The 27,087-nt window shown below is 40.8% G+C and overlaps 1 protein-coding gene across 1 annotated transcript in view; it reads right to left on the bottom strand.

The window, feature by feature from the left end:
* Nucleotides 1-27,087, bottom strand: part of LOC126236862 (uncharacterized) — a 396,531-nt gene that overhangs the window by 2,240 nt on the left and 367,204 nt on the right. The window contains exon 9 of the mRNA XM_049946483.1: nt 23,883-23,962. Coding sequence (XP_049802440.1) covers nt 23,883-23,962 — 80 coding nt within the window. The remainder of the gene's footprint in view (nt 1-23,882; nt 23,963-27,087) is intronic.

Raw genomic sequence — 27,087 nt, 5'->3', positions numbered from 1 at the left:
TCAATGTACTCTCCTCCTCGGTCTCTACACCGCTCCATACGAATTTTCCACTGTTCATAGCAATGCTGCAGATCATTTTCGGTAAGTCCATACATTACTTCCGTCGCTTTTTCTTTTACTGCTTCAACAGTCTCAAATCTAGTTCCTTTCAAAGCTGACTTGACTTTAGGGAAAAGAAAAAAGTCACAGGGGGCCAAATCAGGTGAGTAGGGTGGATGATCTAAGATGGGAATGTTGTGTTTTGCCAAAAACGTCTTCACTGACAACGCACTGTGAGCTGGGGCATTGTCTTGGTGAAGGATCCATGACTTTTTTCTCCACTAATCGTTCCGTTTTCTCCGTACTCGCTCACGTAGGGTAGCCAGGATGCTAATGTAGTAATGCTGATTCACTGTTTGTCCCTCTGGTACCCAATCAATGTGCACAATCCCTTTGATGTCAAAAAAAACGATCATCATTGCCTTGAATTTCGATTTGGACATTCGTGCTTTTTTTTTGTCATGGAGAACCAGGAGTTCTCCAATGCATCGATTGGCGTTTAGTTTCGGGATCGTAAGTAAAAAACCATGATTCATCGCAAGTAATAACATTTTGTAAGAAGGTGGGATCACTTTCAATGTTTTCCAGGATGTCAGAACAAATCATTCTTCGGCGTTCCTTCTGTTCAATTGTGAGACACTTTGGAACCATTTTTGAACACACTTTGTTCATGCTGAAACTTTCATGAAGAATCTGCCTGACACTTTCCTTGTCAACTCCTGTTAACTCAGACACTGCTCTGATTGTTAAACGGCGATCTTGTCGAACAAGTTTACCGATTGTTTCAATGTTTGCATCAGTTTTTGCTGACAATGGTCTGCCAGTGCAAGTGTCATCACTGGTGTCTTTGCGGCCATCTTTAAATCGTTTAAACCACTCAAACACTTGTGTTCGCGATAAACAATCATCGCCGTACACTTGTTGTAACATTACAAACGTTTCACTTGCAGATTTTCCTAGTTTGAAACAAAATTTGATGTTAACACGCTGTTCTTTCTGTACCTCAACATTTTCCGACACACAGACAAAACGTCAACTACTTAAAACAGACGCCATGGGCAGACTGAGTGCAGGAGGCAGATGAAACTCGAGCAGTAGGCGGAGCGAGAGTCACGTGACAGGCCACGCGACTTTCAGCCTTATTGCATTCGTTTTATTGTTTCACCAGTACTAGTCCAGTTTTTTTCTAGCCACACCTCGTATCATCCACACTAATCTTGGAATTCTTTAGTCACTCATTAAAATGAAGTAAACAATGTGATAGCTTGACAGAGTATACACTTATGTAATGGCTACTATGAAGCTAGACATGGTACTGTTATTGTTGGTTCACTAAGGCTTGCAGTGGCCTGACACAAAACACTGGTGGCCCAAACTCCTCAACCTCCTGTGATGTTGAGATATGGATCCCAGCGGTCAAGAAATGTTTAATAAATAATACCTTATTGTCAAAACTAATGACAATTTCATTATTGTTATTTAGTATAAAGCACACAAATACAAGAACGTAACCCACAACTACGCATTTTGGGAGTCAAGCTTCCACCACCTGGCTATCTCAGTTCAACCCTCCACACACACACACACACACACACACACACACACACACACACACACACACTCACACACACTAGTGCGCGCTCAAATGCAGTCACCCTGATGGGATCCTGAAGCCTAGAACACGTAGCTGTGTATTACATTCCTTACATTCGTGGTTGTATGCTAAACAATGAAAGTCACTATCTTCACAACTGCTACCTTCAACCTATAAAATGCCTAATATTACAATTATGATTTGTCTTTTCTACAGATGTCTATTTGAGGAGACAGAGACAACAGAGAGAGAGAGAGAGAGAGGGAGAGAAGCCTTCATATTGTATGAGTTATATCTAGTTTTTATAAGAAATATTCTGTTGCAAAGTATGGTTATTTACTGTAGTGTCACAAAGTGTAACATCAAATTGTTATTTTCTTTTAGAATTGTTCTCATCTTTATTACCAACAGGAACACAGGTGCACATATCCATCCCCCCCCCCCCCCCTCTCTCTCTCTCTCTCTCTCTCTCTCTCTCTGTCTGTGTGTGTGTGTGTGTGTGTGTGTGTGTGTGTGTGTGTGTGCGCTATAGCCCAACAAACATTCTACCAGAACTTCCGAACTATATTTGTAACTTAATGAAATTTGTATATACAGCAATCGATGACAATAGAAACATTTAGCATCTGGAAATACACATTTCCAACTAATATCAGAGAATTACACTTTTATTGGAAAATTACATACTCTTTTACCAGTGGGTACCACACCAAATAATACAAGAACTGCAGTCGACTGAGTGCTACAAAGCACCACAAATTAATAAGAATATTCTTAGTTGAAGTGATTCCATGTTGACTTCATTTGCGAGGTCTGATCCAAAATTTCAGTTTTTCTGGATTTAATTTCAAAATCCCCTGAAAGTGGCATAACATAGAAAGAGAATCAACTTTTCTACATGCGAAGAGAAAGGTTTAGTGCAAGAGAGTCTAGAGAGAGGCTAGTTTAGGAAGAAACAAATAATTGTTATATAAAGATGGAAGCATCACCATAAGCACAAATACAATTTTTATATTGCAAATTCTACTACAGACTGTAAAAGACCAATTTTTACAACTAAGAATGGTGATACATGTTTACATAGCAATATGAAACCTGTTACTACCATTTTATTTTAAAAAAAATATCATTGCTGTCCATCTTAATGAGAACACATTTAATTAAACAAGAATGCCAAAAGAAGCAGAAAAAAGGACCAAAACACACTACATGAAAACATGGGGAAGTACAGAAATATCTCTAAAAATCTAGGGTTCTACAGGGACAAACCAGAACCAAATGAAATACAATACTGAGGACAAGGAACAGAAGAAACTGAAATATCAAAGATGTTCTAATGCATTACAAGATCAAAATGGTTTCATAAGCAAAGATAATAATTCAAGGACAAAGATAAACTGTGGAAATGGAAATAGAAGGAAGACAGCTGACAAATATATTAATACTCATCAAACAAAATGTAAGGAAGAGATCAGGAGGAAAAAGAAATGTCAGATAACAAGCAAATGTATCCTACTTCAGTTGTATATTTCATTATTGTAATTTTGTTAGAATCAGATCATGCAACTCTTCATGTTACAATTAGTTATGTTTTCAATGGACCATCTGTACTCTACACTGTAATAAGTTAAATAAGATTAGTTTATAGCCTATTCAACATAACTTATACAGTGTGTCCACAATTAAAGTTCCAGTTTCAAAACACAGTAGAAAGAGAACTACTGCTGAGAATGACATCAAATTTGAACAGCATATTACAAACACATGAGGAAATGTCATGGAATAAAAATAAATAAATAACAAAAATATGACCAACAGGCATGACTGCCTCCATGAAGGGCCAGGCACTAGTGATAAAGCTGTTTTACAAAAATGGTGACTGTGCATCAATAGCCATGCAGGAATTCCAGATACACAAGGGTATGATAAAAGGCATTGGTCCAATGTCTGCTAAGAGTATGAAGAAAATGATTACAAAATTTGAACAAGACAGGTTCTTTTGAAGCAAAATGTGGTGGAGGGAGGAAAGCAGCTGATGCAAAGACTGTCAACGATAGGGTCACAGCACTGCAGGAGGGGTCAAGTGGTGGTGCACAAACTTGCAGTGCATGAGAAATTGCCCAAACATTAGACAATCCTGCAAGCACAGTGCATAAAATAATTAAAAAAAAAAACATCCTGCATTGCTATCTGAACAAAATCTCCCATGTACAGGAGTTGCTTTCTGCTGACGCGCTAGTGATACAAATGTTCACTCTGGAACATCATGCTCACATGGAATTGGACAATGAATGGGTGTGGAACATTCTGTGGACAGACAAAACCCATTTCCATTTGCAACGACATGTCAATACATAGAATTGCAGAATATGGGCAACAGAAAATCTGCACATACATCAACTGCTACCACATCATTCTGGAAAGTTGTCTGTGTAGTGCAGGTTGCAGGTTGATGGCATTTTCTATCATAGGGTATATTTTCTTGAGGATTTGAGTCCTGTTTGTTCTGTTACCTACACCACCACCGGTAAATATTATGAGAGTCTTTTGCACACCAACATCATTCCAACCCTTCAGCGGCATGGATGTGTGGGTAGGATCATTTTTACGCAAGATGGCACTCCTCCATACACTATACAGTCAGTGAAGTGGTTACTGCAGGGGCATTTTGGAAATGCAAGAATTATCAGCCTTCATTTCCCTACAGCCTGGTTGTCTGGATCACTTGACCTTAGTCTGTATGACTTCTGGCTGTTGGGTTATCTGAAAGATGTCGTGTTCACAGCTCCAATTACAAACATACCTGAAATGAAAGCAGGCATTGTGCAACTCATTCTGAACATGAACCCTGAGACAGTCCGATCTGTGGTGAAACATGGTGTTTCTCTATTTCAGCTTGTGGCAGAAAATTTTGGGCAGCATATTGAATGTGTTTTGTACCAGTCTCACAACAATTAGAAACCAATGTCATTCTACTTTTTATGCAGTTTTTGGCCCCAAGACAACTAAAAACTGGTTTCTGCCATCTGATGTGGTACAACCTTCCCATGGTGGATGGGTCTACCTAACTAACAGTGTCGCAACTGCTGACCTACTGCAGTCATGCACATTGAACAGTATGTGTGGTGTAATGTGCAAATCAAACCATAGCTGTCATATTGCAATTCATCTGTCATTTGTAACTGACCCCATTTACATTAACACAGCACCATCTACTGGTAGAATTTTTGTTAAATTTTTTTGTTTCATGGTGTTGTGTCAATAATATGCTGTTCAAATTTGACATCATTCTGAGAAGTGTTTCTCTTTTTACAGCAGTTTTAAACTGGAACTTTAATTATGGACACCGTGTATTTAAATATGGGCACAATTTATTTACAGATTAGCATAGTGAAGAATAAATACATACAACTTGATAATAGGAATAAGAGTATTATTTTTGCACTACATAAGCTGCAAGATTCTTAATAAAAATTATTTTAAGAAACACAAAGCTTTGTCCAGAAGAAACTTTGAAATTTTGCTTTTCTAACTGTCTAGTCTCTTATAACATTCAGAAGTTGCTCAAAGATTTTGGTAACAGCATTATTGAATTCTTCCTGGGAAGAAAAGTAATGAAGATATTTTTCCTTCTAATACTGCAGTTATGGACACAATTCTTTCTGGATTGTAATGGTTTCATTTCCTTAGAAAAGAACGTTTGCTCTATGTTATAATTAAAATATCCAACTGTCTACATGGGTAGTTACAAAATCATTGGTGAACAACAACTGTCATTCCCATACAGAATCATCTTCGAAATAACTATTTGATGCAGAGATTGTAAAAAGGAGGCTGCAATAATATAAAAGTAGCCAGTTTTATTAGATTAAGTTATGCTTGTTATGTTACAATGCTAATGGAAGATTTCAACTCACCAGCTGTAGGATGAGAGACTCAAATGATTAGGGTGAGTGTTAGAGACACTGAGTCATGTAATATTGTACTAAATGCTTTATCCAAAAACTACCTTGAGCAGTTGGTGAGAGGACTGACTCATCAGAATAACATCTTAGAACTCCTGTTTGCAAACAAGCCTAAACTTGGATTTAGTTAATGCTGAGCATCCCTGTTTATAGGATTATTGTCTATTGGTATTCATAGTGGCATTAAGAAATAAAAGAAGACTTTTCTGTCAGCAGTCAACATCCAACATCTGCAACCGTAGCAGCAGTGCAGTTCCAGACTGAAGCACCTAGAACCACTCCGCCACAGCAGCTGGCTAAAACATTCATCCATTAAGCTGAAAATGTTGATTATAAAATGATAAAATTGTACAATATGCATAGTATGGGGAAGTATCAAGCAAAGTTGTGAGGAATGGCAAACATCCACTGTGGTTCAGAGCTATGTTAGAAAACATCTCCAAAAGAAAAAGAGAACTTCACCAAAGATTTCAACACAACCACAGACTCACTGGGGAGAAAAAACTGAATGAAATCAAAATGAGCACAAGTAAAGCCAAATGGGAACAGTTTAATGAATCTGAAAGTAAAATTATATCTACTGATCTGGCAAAAAATTCTAAGAAGTTTTGGTTTTATGTTAAGTCACGAAATGGTCAAAGTCACCCAAACAAAGAGAAAGCCATAATACTTAATTCTGGTTTCTGAAATTGTGTCTCTGAGGAAGATCAAACTATATACTATGGTTCCTGTTTTGTTGTAACATCAAAATGACAGATACATGTGACTGCAGGACAAATGATAAATTAAATTCACTCAACACAGGAGAAGCATTACTGAGATAACTGTATGTTTCTACATACATTATGCAAAAGAACGTGTTCCTCTTGTGGCAGCAGTTTATCAAATGTCACTGGAGAAACAAAATATTCCAAGGTCTTGGAAAAATGTGCACATCATTCCCATTTTCAAGAAAAGGATCTTCAAACAGATATACACAACTGCAGGGAGCTGTTGCTGATGTCAGTCTACTATAAAATTTTGAGACATGCTTTATGGTTACATATTATGACTTTTCTCTTCTGTAGGAATCTATATGGCTTCCACGAACAAAGATATGTGAAACTCGACTGACTCTGTCTTTACATGGAACACAGAAGGCAGTAGACACCAGTGTCCATACTGATGCTATGTTCCTTGACTTCTGGAAGATGTTCAGTACTGTTACCCTCATTCTAAAATCTTATTTACACCTTGAAAATGGTTGCATTATGTCGTCTTTTGAAACCTGCTCTGCCTGTTTCAAGTCCAATGTTTTACCTATGTCATTAACAAACACAGATGCTGCACTCTGAAAGATACGGAATGCAACAGGGTCAAGAGGACACCTTCAGTTGTGCACATTTTAAAGAGCTTTTGCGCATGTGTGTCAGATAACTTATACACAGGAAAGAGGTTTATTTCTTCATAGCTTGATGTTTTAAAAATAGTTTTGCTTGTCCCCTTTCTTGTGGTGGAGAGCCATCATAGCTGTCAGACTTTCAAGACTGTGATTATCATTCTTGATGATTTTAGTTATATGAGTGTCAGGTTATGGTTTAATATCTCTTTCTATGCCTATCATTTCACCTTCTAATGATGGAGACATCCTCAGAGACTATAAGCACTTTCTCAGTTGCTTTTTAATATCAAGAAAGCTCAGCAAGCCAAATAGTTTATGCACAATATTGCAACAGTCAGGTAGTGGTATCATTCAACCACTGCCACAGCTTTTGAAGCCTTGCTGTTGTGTGTTACGGATCTTGTACTACAGACAGTGGTGGCTTGTGAGTTTATGGGCATTCATAAATTTTTAGATTCAGATACATTTGGGAGTGTGAAACTAATAGCATCTGCTGTATAACAGTTATGCTTATCAACAAATTGGTACAACTACAACCACTGTCAATAACAACCTTAAGAATAATAAGATGTATAAGTTATCTGACACACATGCACAAAATCTCCTTAAAATGTGCACAACTGAAGGTGTGCTCTTGACCCTGTTGCATTCCATATCTTTCAGACTGCAGCATCTATGTTATGTTTAGCAATATTCAAAGAAAAATAACCAATAAATACACAAGGTGTTGAAACTTAAGGATGTTCATATGCTGTTACACAGCAGCCACCATTGACTACAGAACAGTTAGTGATATTTGCTTTGTTTAGGGCTAAGGTCCAAAACTTGTCTGATATCAGTCCTTTTTTCTGTTGAAGTTGTTTTTGTGGTTTTTTTAAATTTCTGTGGCTTGTCTGTTCATCCTAAAATAATAATTACTAGGTCTCAATAAAGCCATGGTATTAGTGTATCAAATTTTGTGGTTCACTGGGCCCAAATGCATGATCTGCTACTGCTGATTTAGTCATGTTGTCCACACAATAGTTACTTTTGTGTTCTTCACACTGGGTGTTAATGCATCTTTTAATAGTTCCTATGTACAAGGAATTTTTTGTACTCTTCCTGTGGCAAATGATGGGAATAGTTTTTTTCAGTGTCTAAATATTCTTATACCTCTCTTGTCAAATTAAACACTATAACAATACTGTGTCTTCTTTCTTAGCACTCTGCTGTTGCAATTTGTCACTGTTTTCCAGAAGGGAGAAGAAAGTGCTTATTGATCTCTTTCTCAGAGTAGGTGTTTCTTTGAGAGCAACACTTAAATGAGTGAGCTCTTTCTCCAAGAACTGTGGTTCACAAATTCGAAAGCCTGATTCACTTCTTACTCCTCTTTTCTGCTTGGAATGGTGATCTGAATTTCTGTGAAGACCTCTGTTCATATCAGTGAGCTTTCTGTAGAGTTTGTGCCCTACAGTTTCATCAGTTTCTCTAAGTACCTGTACATCCAAAACTGAAATCTAATCTCCTTCCTCTTTTTCCATTGCAGTATTCATATTACAATCAATATCATCCAGAAAATTCAGAAATTCTGAGCGTCTACTTTTTCTGTGATGCCATTTGATGAAAGTGTCATCAGCATACTGAACCAAACATGTGGGTTTCTTCTTGGCCTTCTGAAGGGCTGTTTCTTTAAATTTTTTCATATAGAATATCACTACAACTGTGCTGAGTGGAGACACAAAGGAATTACAGATATTGGTTATGAGCAGGCATTGATGGAAATTAACGAGGAAAGTTGAAAATTTGTGCTGGACCATGATTTGAACCCAGGTCTCCTGCTTGCTAAGTAGACGCTCTCATCACTGAGCTATCCGGACACAGTGGTCATTGCAACTGCATGGACTACCTTAGCACATCTCCTGTCAGATTCAAATTCTCAACTTAACCACACACTACTAACATCATGCACCTTGCCAATTATCCTCATAACTCAAGGCATTTCGCCAATTCACGTAAGAGTTTGAGCTTGAAGAAGTCATTGGCCATCTTGCCTTAATCATGTATATATGTGGTGTCTGTTCTGTCGGACATCTGAAGGCGCACACACACACAAACACACACACACACACACACACACACACACACACACACACACACACACACATGCTGAGTGGGTTGCCCACCATCAAGATATTATATTACACAAGTTGTGGCCTTAGTCCTAAACAAAGCAAGCAGCATCAACTCTTCTGCAATACAAGTTCCATAACACACAACCATGAGACTCCATGATCTGTGGTGGCAGTTGGATGACGTTACTACCCAACTATTGCGCAATTACTTATAAACATATTCCAAATGAAAGACATTCTCTGGTACAATGTTTATTGCAACAGATACTGCCTTTTATTTGGAACATGGAACCACTGTTGCTGCACCAGAGCAGAGCAGAGCAGAATGGAGCAATTGCTGAGCTAATTTGATTTCAAAAAGCAGCTGACAAATCTTTATTAGCCTCTTAGGATATCTTTGGCATTAGGAGGTGAAACATCATGCACAGGATATCCATACATTTAAAACCACCAAGAATTACTGCAGTGTTCCAGCCTTGGAAAATTGTCTTACTCTGCAGACATACCAAAAATAAGGTTGGAAGTTCCTTTTGTATTACTTTTGCTGCAGCTTTAATTATTTCTATATAACTTTCTCTCTATTGTTAGTCACTGTTACATCTGCCATGCAAAATGGCAACATGTGGAATCTGTCAATATTCTTACTGTTTGCAATCATTTATTTAAAAATTTTCAATGCAGCTTCTCATGTCCTCTCAAAGACATTTCCACATAGTTATGGTTAATTCAGCATGTTGTATTTTGTTTCTCTTACCATTTGCTCCAAGCTGTCAGCTTCTCTTTAATAGTTATCTTTTTACAGTTGACATTTCATTTATTTTGCTTTCTTACAGCTGTAACATCTTCTGCTGTTTACTTTAGTAACTTTGTTACTTTCAGATATTTCCATACAATCTCCATATTATGGGATAATGAACTTGTTGATTAGTTTATTCCGGTATACCTCCCTCGTTCTGGTGTCAGAAGGTGTGGAAGTTGAATGTGCACCAGAGGGTATGGACCTGGATACCCACTAGAGGTCTCTGTGCTCCCTCACATGCCTGCACCATGAGCCTTGCCGTACAAGTGCACCACTCCCAGTACCACGTGAAGTCTGCGGCCAATTGCATTTCCCACGGTCATGTATTTAGGCAGTTGTGTGGCACTAACCTGGCAGTCTGGTACTCACCGTAGTTTGTGTGTGCATCTCGGCTGTCCTGTGTTCCAGTTCCACGTGCTGAGATACATACTATTGTTGTTTGGAGTGTTCCTGCATTGTTATTGTCTCGCCTTGTTTATCCCCTCAGTTCTTGCGTGATTGCCTTGTGTTGTGTCCTGGTCGGTCATACTGTCTGTCATCCCTCACTTTTCCATCTGTCCTATCTGTCTGTTAGCTACACCTCCAGCAGCTCCCCCACCTGACAGTTTTGTGTCTCCATTCTGTGCTGTGCATTGCTCACCAGTCACTTGCGGCGAGGTAAGAGGTTCAGTAGCATGGAGGCTAAGTTTGTCTGTCTCCTGGAGCAACAGCAAAAGCTCAGGCAGCAGTTGCAGTGAGAGTTACACATCTTACCGCAATCCTTGCAGTTGCTGACAGACGACGTCACAGCATGGGATGCCCTATTGCACCAGCTCCCAGGTGTCCCGTTTCATGATGCTTCCCCATGTCTGCTGCCATTTATGCCCTTTAATGACGCTAAGCAGGACTGGAAAATGTACTTGCATCATCTGAAACAACATTTCACAGCGTTTCAGGTCATAGATGACTCCTTACAGGGGTCATTATTCTTGTCCTGGGCATCATTAGACACATTATTTCTGCTCTGCAAGTTGGCACCATTGTCCGACACTGTAGCTCTCTCCTTTAACAATATATGTGTGCTGCTGACTAACTACTATCCCCAGTGATACCATGTCATGGCATCTCAGCCTGAGTTCCACCAGTACCATAAACAGCTCAGTCAGTCATACCATTCTTGGTTCATGGACTTGCAGGGTCTCAGCCACAAATGTGACTTTACTTGCATTCAATCAGCATTTGCAAGGCATTGTATGCAGACTCATTGACTCATGATGTTGTCATTCAACTGGCACCCAATCCAGAGGTCCACATGGCTACACTGAAACTTGACAATCCCTCGCTGGAAGACATCCTGCACATAGCCTACTCCTCTGAAATTGCACAAGCAGCGAACAAGCTTCTTATGGTGAGGCGACAGATGGTAGCAGCAGAGTCCTCACCATGGGTGCCACCCTTGCGCTGTTGGCATAGTACAGCTCACAGAGAGCATTGTCATTGAGACCACTCCTTGTCTGATGTCTCTATGGCTTCAGAGCAGCTGGTCACCTCTCATTGGCAGTCGCGTAGGTCACTTCTGTCTTGCTCACAGTGCTTTTACACCCACTCTCACGCAGACTGTCTTGATTGCTGGAAGACATGCACACTCTGTCAGAAAGACAGCCATCTCCAATCTGTCTGTTGCAGCTGCTCAACCCACTCCTGCCCCTCGCCCACAGAGCATCAGAATACCGTGCACATGCTGCAATCAGTCATCCCACTGGACGCCCCATTGATGTAGAAGTTGTTCCTCACACTCCTCATCTTTAACGTGGATGTTTGTTCCCAGGTTGATATGGGGGCCCCCAGAGGTGTCTCCCACCTCTTGGCAATTGGTTACATACGGTGACAGTCCTATCACTCTCTGTGGGCAGTTCTCAATCCCAGCCACCTGTAAACACATTCCCCAGCTCCTGACCCTATTGGTTGTTGACCATCCCTCGGCTTCAAACATTTTTGGCTCTTTGATTTCTTATGAAGTTACAGTCATTTCCACTGCCATCCCATTCCAGGAGCTTGACAATCTGTGCTTGCCCTATGCCTCTCTGTTTCAGTCTGACTTAGGGTGTGCTTTCGACTTCCAGGCACACATTGCTCTCCAGCCAGATGCTCAGCTGCAGTTCTTCTGGACTTGACCCATTCCGATGACCTTATGTCCAGCAGTCGACTGCAGGCTGCTGGTATCATCGAGCCCATGAAAGCAAGACTGTGGGTGGCCCCCTTAGTGGTGATCAGTAAACCAATTGGCTCCCTTTACCTATGAGGGGACTTCAGAGTCATGATCAGTGCACAGACCCTGGTTGAAACTTATCCCATTCCCTGGCAGGAAGACCTCACCAAACTTGCATGTGATGAATACTTCTCTAAGATCGACCTGGCAGAGGCTTACCACCAATTACCCTTAGATGAGGAATCCCATAACCTCGTTGTCATCAACAAGCCTTTCAGATTATATAAATACAAGCACCTTCCATTTGGTATTTCCTCAGTGTTAGCCATTTTCCAGAGGTACCTGGAGCAGCTGACACAGTCCATCCTGGCTTGTGTCAATTATCTTGATGACACCTTGGTCACTGGCTGTACACACCATGAGCATTTGCAACACCTCAGTACCTTATTTCAAGCCTGCAGGCTGCAGGCTTATGCTGTCAGCTGGAAAGGTGTAGTTTCTTTCAACTGGAAGTTGAATACCTGCGGCACTGGCTCAGTAAAGACAGCATTTGTCCACCGGTTTGCTACATCATGGTCATCAACTCCCTTCCCCGCCCAAAGGATTCATTTGACTAGGTTTTTTTGGGCAAAGTTAACTACGACTTAAAGTTTTTACCCCAGGCTGCTGACATTGCACAGCCCCTCAATCACATGTGTCGCAAAGGTGTGCCTTTCAACTGGACTCCTGCCTGTGATCAAGCCTTTCTCCACTTGAAAACTATGCTCAAGCTCACCTCTTGCCTGACTCCCTTCTCTCCAGACTGCCCCTTGGTTGTCACGGCCAATGCTTTGGGGGCAGTCCTGGCTCACAGGAATGAGGATGGCCCAGGACAGCCCATTGCATATGTGTGCAAGACTATTCTCAGATTGAGAAAGAGGCTCTGGAGATTGCGTTTGCTGTTCAAAAGTTTCACATCTACCTGTTTGGGACGAAGTTCACTCTCCTCACTGATCCCGAGCTCAACCAGCAGGAAGTACTCTGCTTACACTGATATGGCCCACCAAGATACGATGGATGGATTTCCCATCACAGCTGCACAGGTCACCTCTGCCAAACGCCAGTACCCCGTTCTGCAGTAGGTTCTCTGCTACATGACCCATGGTTGGCCCACCTATCTGACTTGGTGGTTGTAAAGTGAATTCAGCTGCTGGTGGCAGCTCTCACACGGGCTCTCAGTTGTGGCAGGTGTCCTTCTGTTGGCCATCCATCAGGAGATTGTTCCACACAATTTGCACCACTGTGTCCTATGCTTGCTACACCACAGACACTAGGGGTGTCCTGTATGAGGCTTTGGCTTGCCAACATGTGTATTGGCCCAGCATCAATGGTGACATCAAATGCTTAGTCCGTGGGTGCATGGTGTGTGCGCATGACCAGGCCAGCCCTCCACAATCATTTGCACCCCAACCCAAGCCTCGCTGGCCCTGGGACTGCATCCACCTCAATTTTGTGGGCCCGTTCTTGGGATCAACGTGGTTACTCTTGTGGATGCATACTCCAAATACTCATATGTGGTGTGCATGGCATCCACCATGACTGATGCCACACTCACTGGCCTTGGCTCAGGTTCTCACCATCAGAGGCCTGCCTTGTACCTTGGTCTCAAATAATGGCCCCCAATTCATAGCAGCCTTGTTCCATGCATTCTGTGAGGCCAACAGTATCAAACACATCTGCACCCCTCCATTCTATCCATCCTCCAATGGCACAGCGGAATGACTGGTCAGGATATTTAAACAACAACTGACAAAAGTGGTAGAATCCTCTGCCACCACATCGGCCCTCACTTTATTCCTGAGCACTTCTCGCAAAACACCATTTGATGGTCATAATCCAGCCAAACTCCTCCATGGGTGGTAACCACTAACCTTGTCCCATATTTTGACGCTGCCGCCTTCTGAGCCCCACTTCTGCCCCTCTCAGTACTACAACCCTGGCACGGCTGTGTGAGCCTGCTCGTGTGGGGACAAGGCTGCTTGGACCCCCACCACAGTAGTCGTGACCTATGGGTCGTGTGATGTTGGTACAGACACAGAAGGGGCTCGAGTGCTGCCACCATAACTAACTCCAGCCTCATACCCCCATGTGGAACCTCACGTCCACCATTCCCTTGATTCGGCGCCACTGCCAACAGCCACTGGCACCCCACAGGCCTGCCTGCACACCTTCCTCACCTTCCTGCATCCACAAGGGTCAGATGTGCCTTGCGATGCCCTGCCATCCAGTGACATTTTGATGGATTCCACACTGGCAGTCATCAACAAGGGGTCTCTCTCTGTTCTCTCCTTCTGCCCACTAACCGATACGTTTCTGCCTCTACACACAGATTTTGGGGTGGGGTGGGGGGGTGGGGGGGGGGGGGGGGGAGAGGGAGGAGGATCTGATGTTGGAAGGCACGGTAGTTGAATGTGCACCACAGGGTGTGGACAGGGATACCCACTAGAGGTCTCTGTGCTCCGGCACACGCATTCACTGCAATCCTCGCTGTGCAACTTTGCCACTCTCTGTACCACATTAAGTCTGTGGCCAATGTCGTTTCCCATGGTCATGTAGTTAGACAGCTTTGCAGTACTACCCAAGCAGTCTGGTACTCACTATAGTTCATGTGTGCAACTCGGCCATACTGCCATACTGCGTCCAGTTTTGTGTTTTGAGTTACATACTGTCGTTGTTTGGATTGTTCCTACATCATTGTTGTCTCACCTTGTTTATCGCCTCAGTTCTTGCTTGCTTGGCTCATGTTGTGTCCTGGTCTGTCATTGTGTCTGTCATCCCCTACTTGTTTATCTGTCCTGTCTGTTCGTTGTTACCTCCAGTGGCTCCCCCGCCTGGTGGATTCGCGTCTCCGTTCTCTGCTGTCACTCATGACTATAACACTAGTCTTAAAAAAATTTCTTAACATTAAATGAATTCAGTGTTGGTACTTGACAGAAGATGGAAATTGTGTTAAAAAGGAAACACTTTCCTGCCATTCTCCAAATATCATTTATTTGATCACCAACTAGCTTCAGCTTCTGGTGAACTGACAATGGCCTAAAAAGCCAAAAGCCAATCTGTGATCAAATAAATAATATTTGCATAATATTACAACAATTTTTCCTTTTCTATAAATATTCTGATACATTTCCTTCCAATCTAACGAATTTGTTTCTTTTTAGTTTTGTATCTACTTTTACTCTGCATCAAACTACCCATGATCTCTTTAAAATTCAAACATAACTTAGAATCATTAGATACTGTATAATTTCTTTATTGTTTGGTAAAATATAGTCAATTTCACCTTTAGTTGCATTTGGTACTTGCCAAGTCCATTTTCTATTGTTAAGAATATGTCAAGGATAAACATGCTGTTCTTGGCAAGTTTTTGTTATCATACCAAAATTCCTACTTATTCATCAATACATAAGTACCATGGCACATAGTCTTGAATTATTTACATGATATACCTAACAATGGAAAATCCAGGACAGAATGTAACAATATTAGAGAAGGAAAGTTGTTACTCACGATATAGCGGAGATGCTGAGTCTCAATAGGCACAACAAAAAGATTCACACAGTTATAGCTTTAGGCCTTTAAGGCCTTTGTCACACACACACACACACACACACACACACACACACACACACACACACAAACGCAACTCACACACACGTCTACAGTTGTGGGCAACTGTAGTTTCAGTTGCCTCAGACGACATACGACAGACGAAATACTGCAAGTTGCATTTGCGCGAGTGTGTGTGTGCATGTGTGCGTGGAAGAAATCTCAGACAGCATAGTAAGACTTATTCTAAAAATAAATAAAAGATATTCCATGTAACAATATAAGAGAAGGAAAGTTGCTACTCACCATGTAGTGAAGATGCTGAGTCGCCATAGGCACAAAAAAGATTCACACGATTACAGCTTTTGGCCATTAAGGTCTTCATCAATAATAGACACACACACACACACACACACACACACAAAAACGCAACTTGCACACACATCTGCAGTTGTAGGCAACTGAAGTTTCAGTTGCTTAAGACTACAGACGTGTGTGCAAGTTGCATTTGCGTGAGCGTGTGTGTGCATGTGTGTATTGTTGACAAATGCCTTAATGGCCGAAAGCTATAATGTGTGAATCTTTTTTTTATGCCTATGGCGATTCAGCATCTCCTCTATAAGGTGAGTAGCAACTTTCCTTCTCTTATATTGTTACATGGAATATCTTTAATTTATTTTTAGAATAAGTCTTACTATTCTGTCTGAGATTTCTTCCATACTGCTAATACTGTTTTCCATTATCTTGTTTGCAAAAAAAGCATACATATTGATTTGCTCCTTGCTCTTTTTCTCCAAAATCAAACATTTGTCGTGATTTTAACTATATTTATCCCTCATGTTTTTGTTACTACTAACTCTTCTTTGGATCATAATGCTCTGACATTTATTATTAGTAAATAAAAAATAGTAGTGGCAGCAGTTGGTTTACAAGGTCTACCATTTTGTTTATTTAATGAAAATTACATAGCTGGATATTTCCAATCTCCTAAAGCCACTGTATATGCCAGAATTCTTTCAGTCCACTGTTCCCAATGTTGTTTCACCAAACACTGATGTCCAAGCTGCCACTAGGGTCTCACATAATTTTACTTATTGTAGTATACTAGCCTGCCAGGTCCAGAAGATCTTGGTAAGACACATGATCAGAACAACAAGAAGTACACAGCATTTCAGAAGATACTTTATGATCCAAAACATTACAGCATCTGATCAGGAACCATATGCAAATGGTTTCTGCCTTAGTAGTTCTAGAAAAGGAAGAGCATGTTGAATGTTCCATTCAGATGAAATTTGGCAATCAGATACAGAAAACTCCCTAACAGCCATTTATGCACCAAAGGTACAGTAGTTCAGGCACACAGAAAGTGTGGATGTGATGCATTATTCTGGCTGACCAAGAAGAAATTAAACTGAAATGGAATGGATGTGTGCAGTTCCCCAGTCTTCACACAAAACTTGGAGGACTTCCAGATTTCTAGAGCAATGATGCATTGAATCCTAGAAAAATTCTTTGCAGTTAGATCCATACAATCTGCAAATTTTTCAGGTGTTGAAACCGAATGATGAGTCACAATGAATGTCATTTGCTGTGGATATTCTTGAGTGTTTAAACAATAATGGCATTTTCTGAAGAATGTGGCATTTTCTCAGATATCTCCTTTTCTATGTGTGGTACACTAAACAAAAATAAACCTGGTATGAGCAGCACAACATTTACATATTGTAAAGGAAGTGGTGTGTAAAAACCCTAAAGTGTGTTTTATCACATTCTTATTTTTCTCAGAAAAAACTTAATTCTATTTTTCCATTCTGTAGCTGTATGCTTGACCAGTTTGTTGATCATCAACCACAAGCTATTTTCCAACAAGATGGTGCACCACCACACAGGGCCAAGAGAATGTGAGATGTTTTAGATTAGGAGTTCAAGAATGTTGCGGTGGCAAAAGTGACTTAATTCCCTGACCTCCTACATCAACCAACACTGTATTCTTGGAATTCTTCCTATGGAAATTCCTCAAACAAAGCTTTCAAAATGCCTGTGAACAACATAATTGATTTGAAGATTTGTATCATTGGTATAAACACCACATATGATGCAGATATGTTGTGTGGAGTGTGGCTGGAACTGGAATGCAGATTACATCAATTGCTACAGAAGAGCATATTTGAAACAGACTAAAAAAATATTTTGTGTTTGCGAATAAGCTAAAATCAGTTTGTACACCTTAATTTGTGCAATGCTATATTACAATGAAGCTATTCAGTACCTTTTTAGACACCTTGGACATACTAAACATACAAGGAATCAATTATCACTCTAGCAAAGAGGACATCTAGAAGTAAAATTTTATCTTCCACAGAACCTTTCAAAATGCATGACAGAGTAAAAACCAAAGTAATTCAGCACTTTCAAAGGCAGCAAGGTTGGCTAATGTGAGATCACAAACCTCAATTCTACCATTTAATTTAATTGGTTTGTAATATGGAGTTGCATTTCATATTAGCTGGATATGCACAAAACGGAAAATAAACACCAACAGGACTAAAATGATGATGATAGATAAACTGAACAGACAAAGTAGGGCAAAAATTAAGATAAGAAATAAAACACTAACGCATGTAAATGAATTTGGCCACTTGGAAAGTACATTTTTTGACAAATGACAAAGAAATTCATTAACAATATATTTGGAGCATTTTAAGCTACAGTTGTGAAGTTTCTGAAACAAGAAAAACAAATTAGAAGAAACAGATATGTGGGTACAGAGAAGAGCCACAAAAACATCCTGGACTGAATGAAAATCTAGTGAACAATTACTAATGGCAATTAAAAAGACATGATACAGAGAAGAAAAACTAAATTAATTGGACACCTACTTCCACATAACAACTTCATAAAAAACTACTATGTCCTCACCAATAGATGCAACTGAGCTAGTGCACTGAGACAGTTTCGAACTGGCACCACAAGCAGTGCTTTGAAGTTCACCGCCAGCCACGAGCACAGCCCAATCAGCAACATCTGCACTGCCACCAAGATGGGCTTCCACACTGCGATAAGTGATGGCTAAAGGCAGCAACGGACATGTCGTGCTTGGCATTGATGTATGACAGTTTTAGTACAGAGTTCCAGGGTTGCAGTTCACACAATAGTTCATAGTGGATATCAGACAGTGAGACTTAGTCTACAAGTGGAGTTGCCTATAGCCTTCACATAGGGACGAGTGTTTACTACAATGATTGACTGTGTGATGCCCAGGACAGACAAAGTCTTGTTGACATTTTATTTAGTAATGCACACCTTGACAGGCCACTGTGTGGTTGTACCTGTTTATAAGCACATCCAACAAGTTGCTGTACAACCTTAGTTAAGTATCACTGCATAATAAAGTGTATATTTGTGTGTCACTAATTTGTTTGAAATGTCACAGTCCCTCTCTTCATCTTGGAGCACCTAAACCAAATACAGTACATACGAGCCATTCTACCCAGACAACCTATACACATCATCTGGTGATTAGAATTCGGAACTCACTGTGCTGCATCATTTACTGTGTCACTTTGCTATTCCTTGCTTGCTTGTTTTGTTAACTTTTTGTGCTTTTCTGTTACAGACTGGTGCTCCTCATTTTTTCTATTTAATTGCGTGCTATCATAGTTCAGAATTTAGCTCTAGGATTTCTTGCATGTTTGTATTAGCATTTGTTTACCATGTCAACCCCGCCATTCCAAACCCCTTATTTGCTTGCCTCACAGTTGGTGGCACCATAAATGCAAACACCTGTAGCACGACCACTCGAACTAAATTAGGTCCTTCAGTTGCAGATGAAGTCAATGAACCAGCTTACAGAACTGATGAAGGGGTTCATCCAAATGCAGATGGCAGCTAAAGAATACAGAATCATATTCTATGACCCACTGCACAGCCACAAGCAGCAAAACCTTCATTTCTGCCTCTATTCTGACAATTTGAAGAAGAAAAGAAAGACTGGTCAGAATATTCACCACAATTTGAAGCACACCTGGCCACTCACCAAATTCACGATACTATGAAGCAGTCTTTTCTCTTTCCACCATTGGTGTCACTGTTTACCGCACTTGTGCAAAGTTATTCCCTACTATGAGGCCAGCGCTTATTCAAGCACTGAAAAACTCAAATATTATTATGATAAGATCAATGTGGTGGATGCCAGATTTAAATTCTTTAGGCTCAAAAAACAACCAGATCAACTGAACAAGCAGTGGGTGACAGATTTGTAGAGGCTCAAATCCAAATTTAAGTGTGAATGTGGAAAATACTGTAGTGACTTGATCATTCATGAAGCCATTACTCAAAACACAGTGTATAGTAGAATCTGTGAACAAATTTGAAGATACCCTGACCCCATGTTGCAATAGGTTTTGCAGATTACTGACTTTCAAGACTTGTGTGACAGCATAGTTGATAATTTTCAAGCAGGGAAGATTCATGCCATAGCCTCAAGAAATAACATGGTGCAGTAATGTAAGAATCTTGCTTTGAAGGTAAACACAGAGCAGCCCAGTCGGTTATGCCACAGCTCACCACATAAATAACCTGGCCAGAAATCTACTGGTGTGAAATCTTGTCCACACTGTTTCTAATCTGACACGTGTGGCCAGTGCCCTTCGCATTGCATGACTTGTTTTGCATGTGGTAAGAATGGGCAAATTCAAGCCGTTTGTCTGCAGATCACAAAGCTTGAACTTTCAAGTCATGTTGTTAATTCTGAGTCAATCTGTGATGCTAGAGTAGAACATAACAGTGGAACTGTGCAGTACAAAGAATCATTAGTTTACTAAAAATGGTTCAAATGGCTCTGAGCACTATGGGACTCAACTGCCGTGGTCATAAGTCCCCTAGAACTTAGAACTACTTAAACCTAACTAACCTAAGGACAGCACACAACACCCAGCCATCACGAGGCAGAGAAAATCCCTGACCCCGCCGGGAATCGAACCCGGGAACCCGGGCGTGGGAAGCGAATCATTAGTTTCTTCAGTGCAACATTACTCCAACAAACTTTTTGTGGATCTTGTTATTGCTAGACAAAGTGTTCAGTTTCAATTAGACATGAGTTCTTCAGTGCTATTGCTAAATCGCAATACTTATGATCTGCTTGGCAATCACAATTTATAGAAGTCCACAACTATGTTGACAGTGTATAAAGGAGAAGATTTGTATTAGGATCTTGTAGCCCTTCCTGCCATCTATCAAAATTTACAAAAGACGTTTTGCATTCATGGGACAGTGTTAATATTTTTGGCCTTGATTTGCTTGTCTTGTTTGGAATGCATATTATAGACAGTGTGCTAGCTGTTACTTTGTTTGATTTTAGCAGCAATGTTGCTCAGTTGTTTGGTGAATTTAAAAATTTGTTTGCTGAGGGCTTAGGTAAAGCTGACAATTTTGTTGTTCATGTGACAATGAAAGACAGCACACAGCTCTGCTTTTGCAGAGCTTACACAGTACCATACGCACTCCTGAACATGTTGCAAAGGAACTAGCACAGTGGCAGGAAAAAGGTGTCACTGCACTCATCACAGCCAGTTTGTGGGCATCCCTATTAGTTTTCATGAAGAACCCTTCAGGGAAATTGAGAATCTGACAGATGTGACAGTGAATCCTCAGACAGTGGTTGATGCATTCCCAATGCCACAACCTGATGAGCTTATGGACCACTTAGGGGTGAGTCGCTGCTTCTCCAAGATCAGTTTGTTTGATGCCTACTGACAGATTCCATTATATTGGACAATCAGAGGGTATGCATGTGATTAACACACACATGGGACTCTACAAATTTCTTCACTTGCCTTTCAGAAGTGCGTCTGCCCTTGGTTCTGCATGGATGCTCAAATGGAACAGATGATGGTGCAGTGCCATGCTTGTGCAGAATGCCAGGCAGGCCCTCCTCAACGTTTCTTTGGTTCGCCAAAACCAGAGGTGCATTGGCAGGGTGTTCATTTGGACTTTGCTAGATGCTACTGGAACATTTGTTGGTTGATTGTCATTGACACATATAGCAAATTTCCTTTTGTCATACCCACGAATTCAACACTGACACATTGCACACTCCAGTCTTTACAGTCCATATTTTGCATCGAAGGTCTTCCAGAGCTGCTAGTGACTGACAATGGACCTCAATTTGTGCAACCAACAGCATTTGTCACATCACCAGTGTGCCCTTTCATCCTCAATCAAATGGAAAAGCGGAGCACTTTGCATGCACTTTCAAACAGCAGGTGGACAAGCTACACACTCATCACACATGGGAACAAGCTTTGCTGCTCTTCCTCGTCTTAACCCTCACACCCACACAATGGTCCTTCATCAGCAGAGTTGTTCCATGGATGGTACCACCAGACACTTCTTCAGCTGCTGCACCTACCATGGGGGCCATAACTTACTCTGCCCACCCAGGCAATGTATAAAGCTAATCAACAATTTTTTTCAGATTGTACAGCAGACAGAAGACCTGGGCCACAGCACTATTGTAAAATCATTTGATAGATCCATGTTTCTTGAACAGGGCGCAGGAGATTTGCAGCATTGGCACCGGAACCAACTTTGCTCTTGCAATTTGCTTGATCCTGCCTCTGAGTCTTTGTTTACAGATTCGTTGCCTGCCCGGATGATGCAGCCTGCACTCCATCCAGTGGCCCAGGGTTCTGCATTGCCACCACCGTGTCTCAGCCAGCACCAAGTGGACAACATAAATCTTCCAGGGACAGTCCACTCCATGGCATGGCCTACCAAAGGACCGACATCCTGCATCATGACACCATTGTAGGTCAGCACCATGAAGATTGCAGTCCATTGTCAGAGGCAGAAGTATGCCCTCTGCCTTGTTTTTTGGCTGGTGTTCCAGGGCAGTCACAAGGTGAATGCTGGGGCGTGAGCAGGGGCTCATCAACATCTAGCACATGGCTCCCATTCTTTCATCGCTTGCTTGCATCCACACCTCCCTCCCACCATCATAGCAGCAACCAACACTACACGGTAAGGGTGAGGAGTTTGTGGGAGGGGGGAGTTGGTGTGCTGGGACAGTTTCCAACTGGTGCACTTTGAGGAGTTTGCTGTCAACGATGCTACCAATGAGATGGCTTTCCATATTGTGATAAGCAGTGGCCACAGGCAGCAACAGACAGGTCATGTTCAGCGTTAGCGTATGACATTTCTAGTATGGAGTTCCCTCACACAGGAACAAGTGTTTACTACAGTGATTGATAGTGTGGTGCCCATGACAGACATAGTCTTGTTGACACTGTATTAAAAAATGCATGCCTTGACAGGCCACTGCTTAGTTGTATCTGTCCACAAGCACATCCAATTAGCTGCTGCACAATTTTAGTTAAGTATTTCAGTGCGGTTAAGTGTATATTTGTGTGGCCCTAATTTGTTTGCACTGCCACAGTTCCTCCATCCACCTCAGTGCACCTAAACCCAATATGATGTGTGCGGGCTGTTCTACCTAGATGAGCCATACCATCAAAAACATCTTGGATAGAAAAATCCTGGGGGAAAAGATCAAGAAGAACTTCCATGACATCAATATTATGAATTGTTATAAATGGAATGAACTGCAGACAAATGGTACAGATGGCGAGGGCCAAAGGATGAACACATCAAAAAGTGTTGCCTTCAGTTCTGATAATAATGGTAATTCAGTTCTCCCATAGTACTAGAAAATTTTAAAATTAGTTTTTTTAATGTGGCCAAAATTATAACAGGCAAAATAATGTGACGTAATAAGCCTGATTCACCAAGTAAACTACATCTCCTTTATCATAATTAACACTACACGCACATTCTGAATACAGTATTTTGAATTGAAAAAGTTGCCAAAGAGAGAACAGATGGAACAAAGGTCATGTAGAAACAACATTGTGCACATTACCCAGCATTATCCCAAAGAATGTCACTACAAACATACAGAACCAGCAAGTATAATGTTTCTCTCTGATGGCAACTGTAAGAGACAGTTGACCTTAATACTTGTGCAATAGGCTCCAATCTCTATAGGAATAAACAGTAAAAATACACCAATAACTTGCATAAAGCATTTCTGTCAGAAAAAAATAATAACAGCAATGATGAGGATGGTGATAGCAATAATAAAACTGATAAAAAAATTACTATTTGAGGATCTGAGAACATCTGATGGTTAATTACTCATTTCATAATATTTATACTTACTGGTGATATAAAAGCATCTGTTGGTGTTTGATGAGTTGGGTTCTGTTTTTTCTTTGATGCCTTTGTTGGACTGCCAGTAGCTGTAACACAAACCACATTTGATTAGTACTGCCACACAAAAATAAGTACAAGGTGACAATATCTTCAGTAGATCAAATGTAACTGCATTAACAGTAAACTATTACACTTCAAGGGAAATGAAGGAATGTTTTCCTCACATTATTATCATATGCTGCTAAGATTGTTCTATATGATACAAGCTCTCAAAAACTATAGCAGTTGATAAACGGTATCAGATTACACTGCTTTTAGTGTAGAAATACATTATCTTAGAAAGAGATTTATGATTATAACAGTGGTTGTGCTGTGAATGAAACTTACTATTGGCAGTGGATAACTACTACTGCACAATGAAAATAAAGGCTTTGAGAGCTATCAGAAAACCACAAGTAATGTTAATACTGCAGGTTTCTCAATGTGATTGATAGAATACATGTTGTTTAGATGTCCATGTTGACAGTTCTGTTTTTCTGGTCCCACAGTCTGAGATTTAGAGACATACAGGTCTAGACTGTAACAGCTGTGAGCATATGTCCACCAAGATTTCACACTGTTCACATGTCTCACTAAACACTTAAGGCACTGCAGGAAAGTGTAACATGGGCAGGATTACAACACCCACAATGACAAATTCAAATTTCTGGGATGACATCAATCTGCACCAGGTGAAAAAGACTAGTGTAATGTCCTGTGGTTGGCAGGAAAGAACTAATAGTCAATTTCACCAAGCTTTATTATAATTAAAGATAAAACACCTTCTTGGCATACACTAAGTTTCTAAACAAAGAAACAAAACCCACAACTCCATGGTAGCAAAACAGATAAGGGAACAAGACAATGGAAGAAAATACTGACCAAAACTACTCTACAAAATACAACGTGCTACTACAACACTACGGCGAGTGAATACAAGGCTAGGGCCAGCATAAGTACTGGCCAGAGCTGTTTCTAGCAGTTGGTAAACACTGCTGGTCTGACAGTGTAGGTGTGCTTATAAAGCCAGGTCAGCAGAGTGCTATATCAGTAATATGAGATTCGATTGGTGGAACACTGTCACATGCTGTCTGGTGAAGTTGTTCCGTGTTTATTTGGAAAGTCTGTTACTGTTTCTGTCCGCTGGTGATGTTTCTCTCCGCGCTGCTGGAAGGGGGTTAGCAACGCATCTTGCCTGTCAGTTCTGCGGGCCACTACGGCAACTAACATGAAATTAGACAATGATTTTATATAATGGGCCATGTCCATCTACTTCTGTGCTTGCATCTTGCTACACAAAGTTTGGTTAAGTGGGCAATATCATGGATCTTAGAAACCCAACTGCTTCTGTCAGTTTTCATTTGAGGAAAATATATTGAAGAACTTTAATACCCATACATATTTTGGTGAAGATGGAAGAAGAATTAAATAGCATACAATGGGATAAGGTAGTATTATAAGAAATGTGTTATAAAATGGAGATCAAATTCAATTAACATTAGCTGTGTGTTTCACAACAGAGAAACAGTGCAGGGAGGAAATTCCAGAGTAGGCTATATTGTAAAAATGAAAATCAATGACAGTATTATAGTCAGATACTGATGGAATCTCAGAAAGTATAGTGACACTTAATTTAAGAATAAATAAAAGATATTAAATGGAAAGCATTCAAGTCAATACATCGACATGCTCACATTCTGATGAAGAACTGGAGTACCTCCACAAAAATGTTACAGAAGCTGGTACATGACAGAAGAGTTGACAATATGATGATAATGGGAAATTTTAATGCACAAGTAGCAAGAAATGAAGAACACTTCTTAAGTGGAGAATTTTGGACACACCACAAGAAATGACAGATGTCATGTGACAGCAGAATTTTCTCAGAAGAACACCTTGTTGCCTTTAACACATTCCTACAGAAGAAAAGAAGTAGAAAAGGTCTTGATAAGGATCACATGGAATTAAAAACTGATTAGACTACAATTTATCAAAAAATAAAGAATATGTTCCAAATGTTACTTGGATTACAAATGGTTGTAGACTCCCAAGATGCACAGTGAAAGTTGATACAAAGCTAGAAAGAAACAGATTCATCAGGCAGAAAGTCAGAAATGTAGATTATAAACAAAATTGTTTAATAAAACCAGATTAATTAAGCAAGAAGTTCATTACCTGAAAATTGTTGATCTTATAGACATGGACAAAAGGGAGAACTATTTGACAAAGGTGCTTACACAAACAGAAAAAATTTTGTAGGTAAGAAACAAGTGGAATGAAGCAGCTATTAAAGAGGAGGTTTCATGAAAATTATAGTAACAGCACAGTAGGAACTGCAGAATTAAACAAAACTATTTATAAATTTAAACACAAACATACACACAAAATTCAAGCTTTCGCAACAAACTGTTGCCTCATCAGGAAAGAGGGAAGGAGAGGGAAAGATGAAAGGATGTGGGTTTTAAGGGAGAGGGTAAGGAGTCATTCCAATCCCGGGAGCGGAAAGACTTACCTTAGGGGGAAAGAAGGACGGGTATACACTCGCACACACACACATATCCATCCACACATATACAGACACAAGCAGACATACTTAAAGACAAAGAGTTTGGGCAGAGATGTCAGTCGAGGCAGAAGTGCAGAGGCAAAGATGTTGTTGAATGACAGGTGAGGTATGAGTGGCGGCAACTTGAAATTAGCAGAGATTGAGGCCTGGTGGATAACGGGAAGAGAGGATATATTGAAGAGCAAGTTCCCATCTCCGGAGTTCGGATAGGTTGGTGTTAGTGGGGAGTATCCAGATAACCCGGACGGTGTAACACTGTGCCAAGATGTGCTGGCCGTGCACCAAGGCATGTTTAACCACAGGGTGATCCTCATTACCAACAAACACTGTCTGCCTGTGTCCATTCATGCAAATGGACAGTTTGTTGCTGGTCATTCCCACATAGAATGCGTCACAGTGTAGGTAGGTCAGTTGGTAGATCACGTGGGTGCTTTCACACGTGGCTCTGCCTTTGATCGTGTACACCTTCCGGGTTACGGGACTGGAGTAGATGGTGGTGGGAGGGTGCATGGGACAGGTTTTACACCGGGGGCGGTTACAAGGGTAGGAGCCAGAGGGTAGGGAAGGTGGTTTGGGGATTTCATAGGGATGAACTAAGAGGTTACG

This window comes from Schistocerca nitens, chromosome 2, assembly GCF_023898315.1.
Source record: "Schistocerca nitens isolate TAMUIC-IGC-003100 chromosome 2, iqSchNite1.1, whole genome shotgun sequence".
In the NCBI taxonomy this organism is placed as follows: Eukaryota; Metazoa; Arthropoda; class Insecta; order Orthoptera; family Acrididae; genus Schistocerca; species Schistocerca nitens.
The sequence above is the reverse complement of the archived record's forward strand: the minus strand, read 5'-3'. Positions and strand labels throughout refer to the sequence as shown.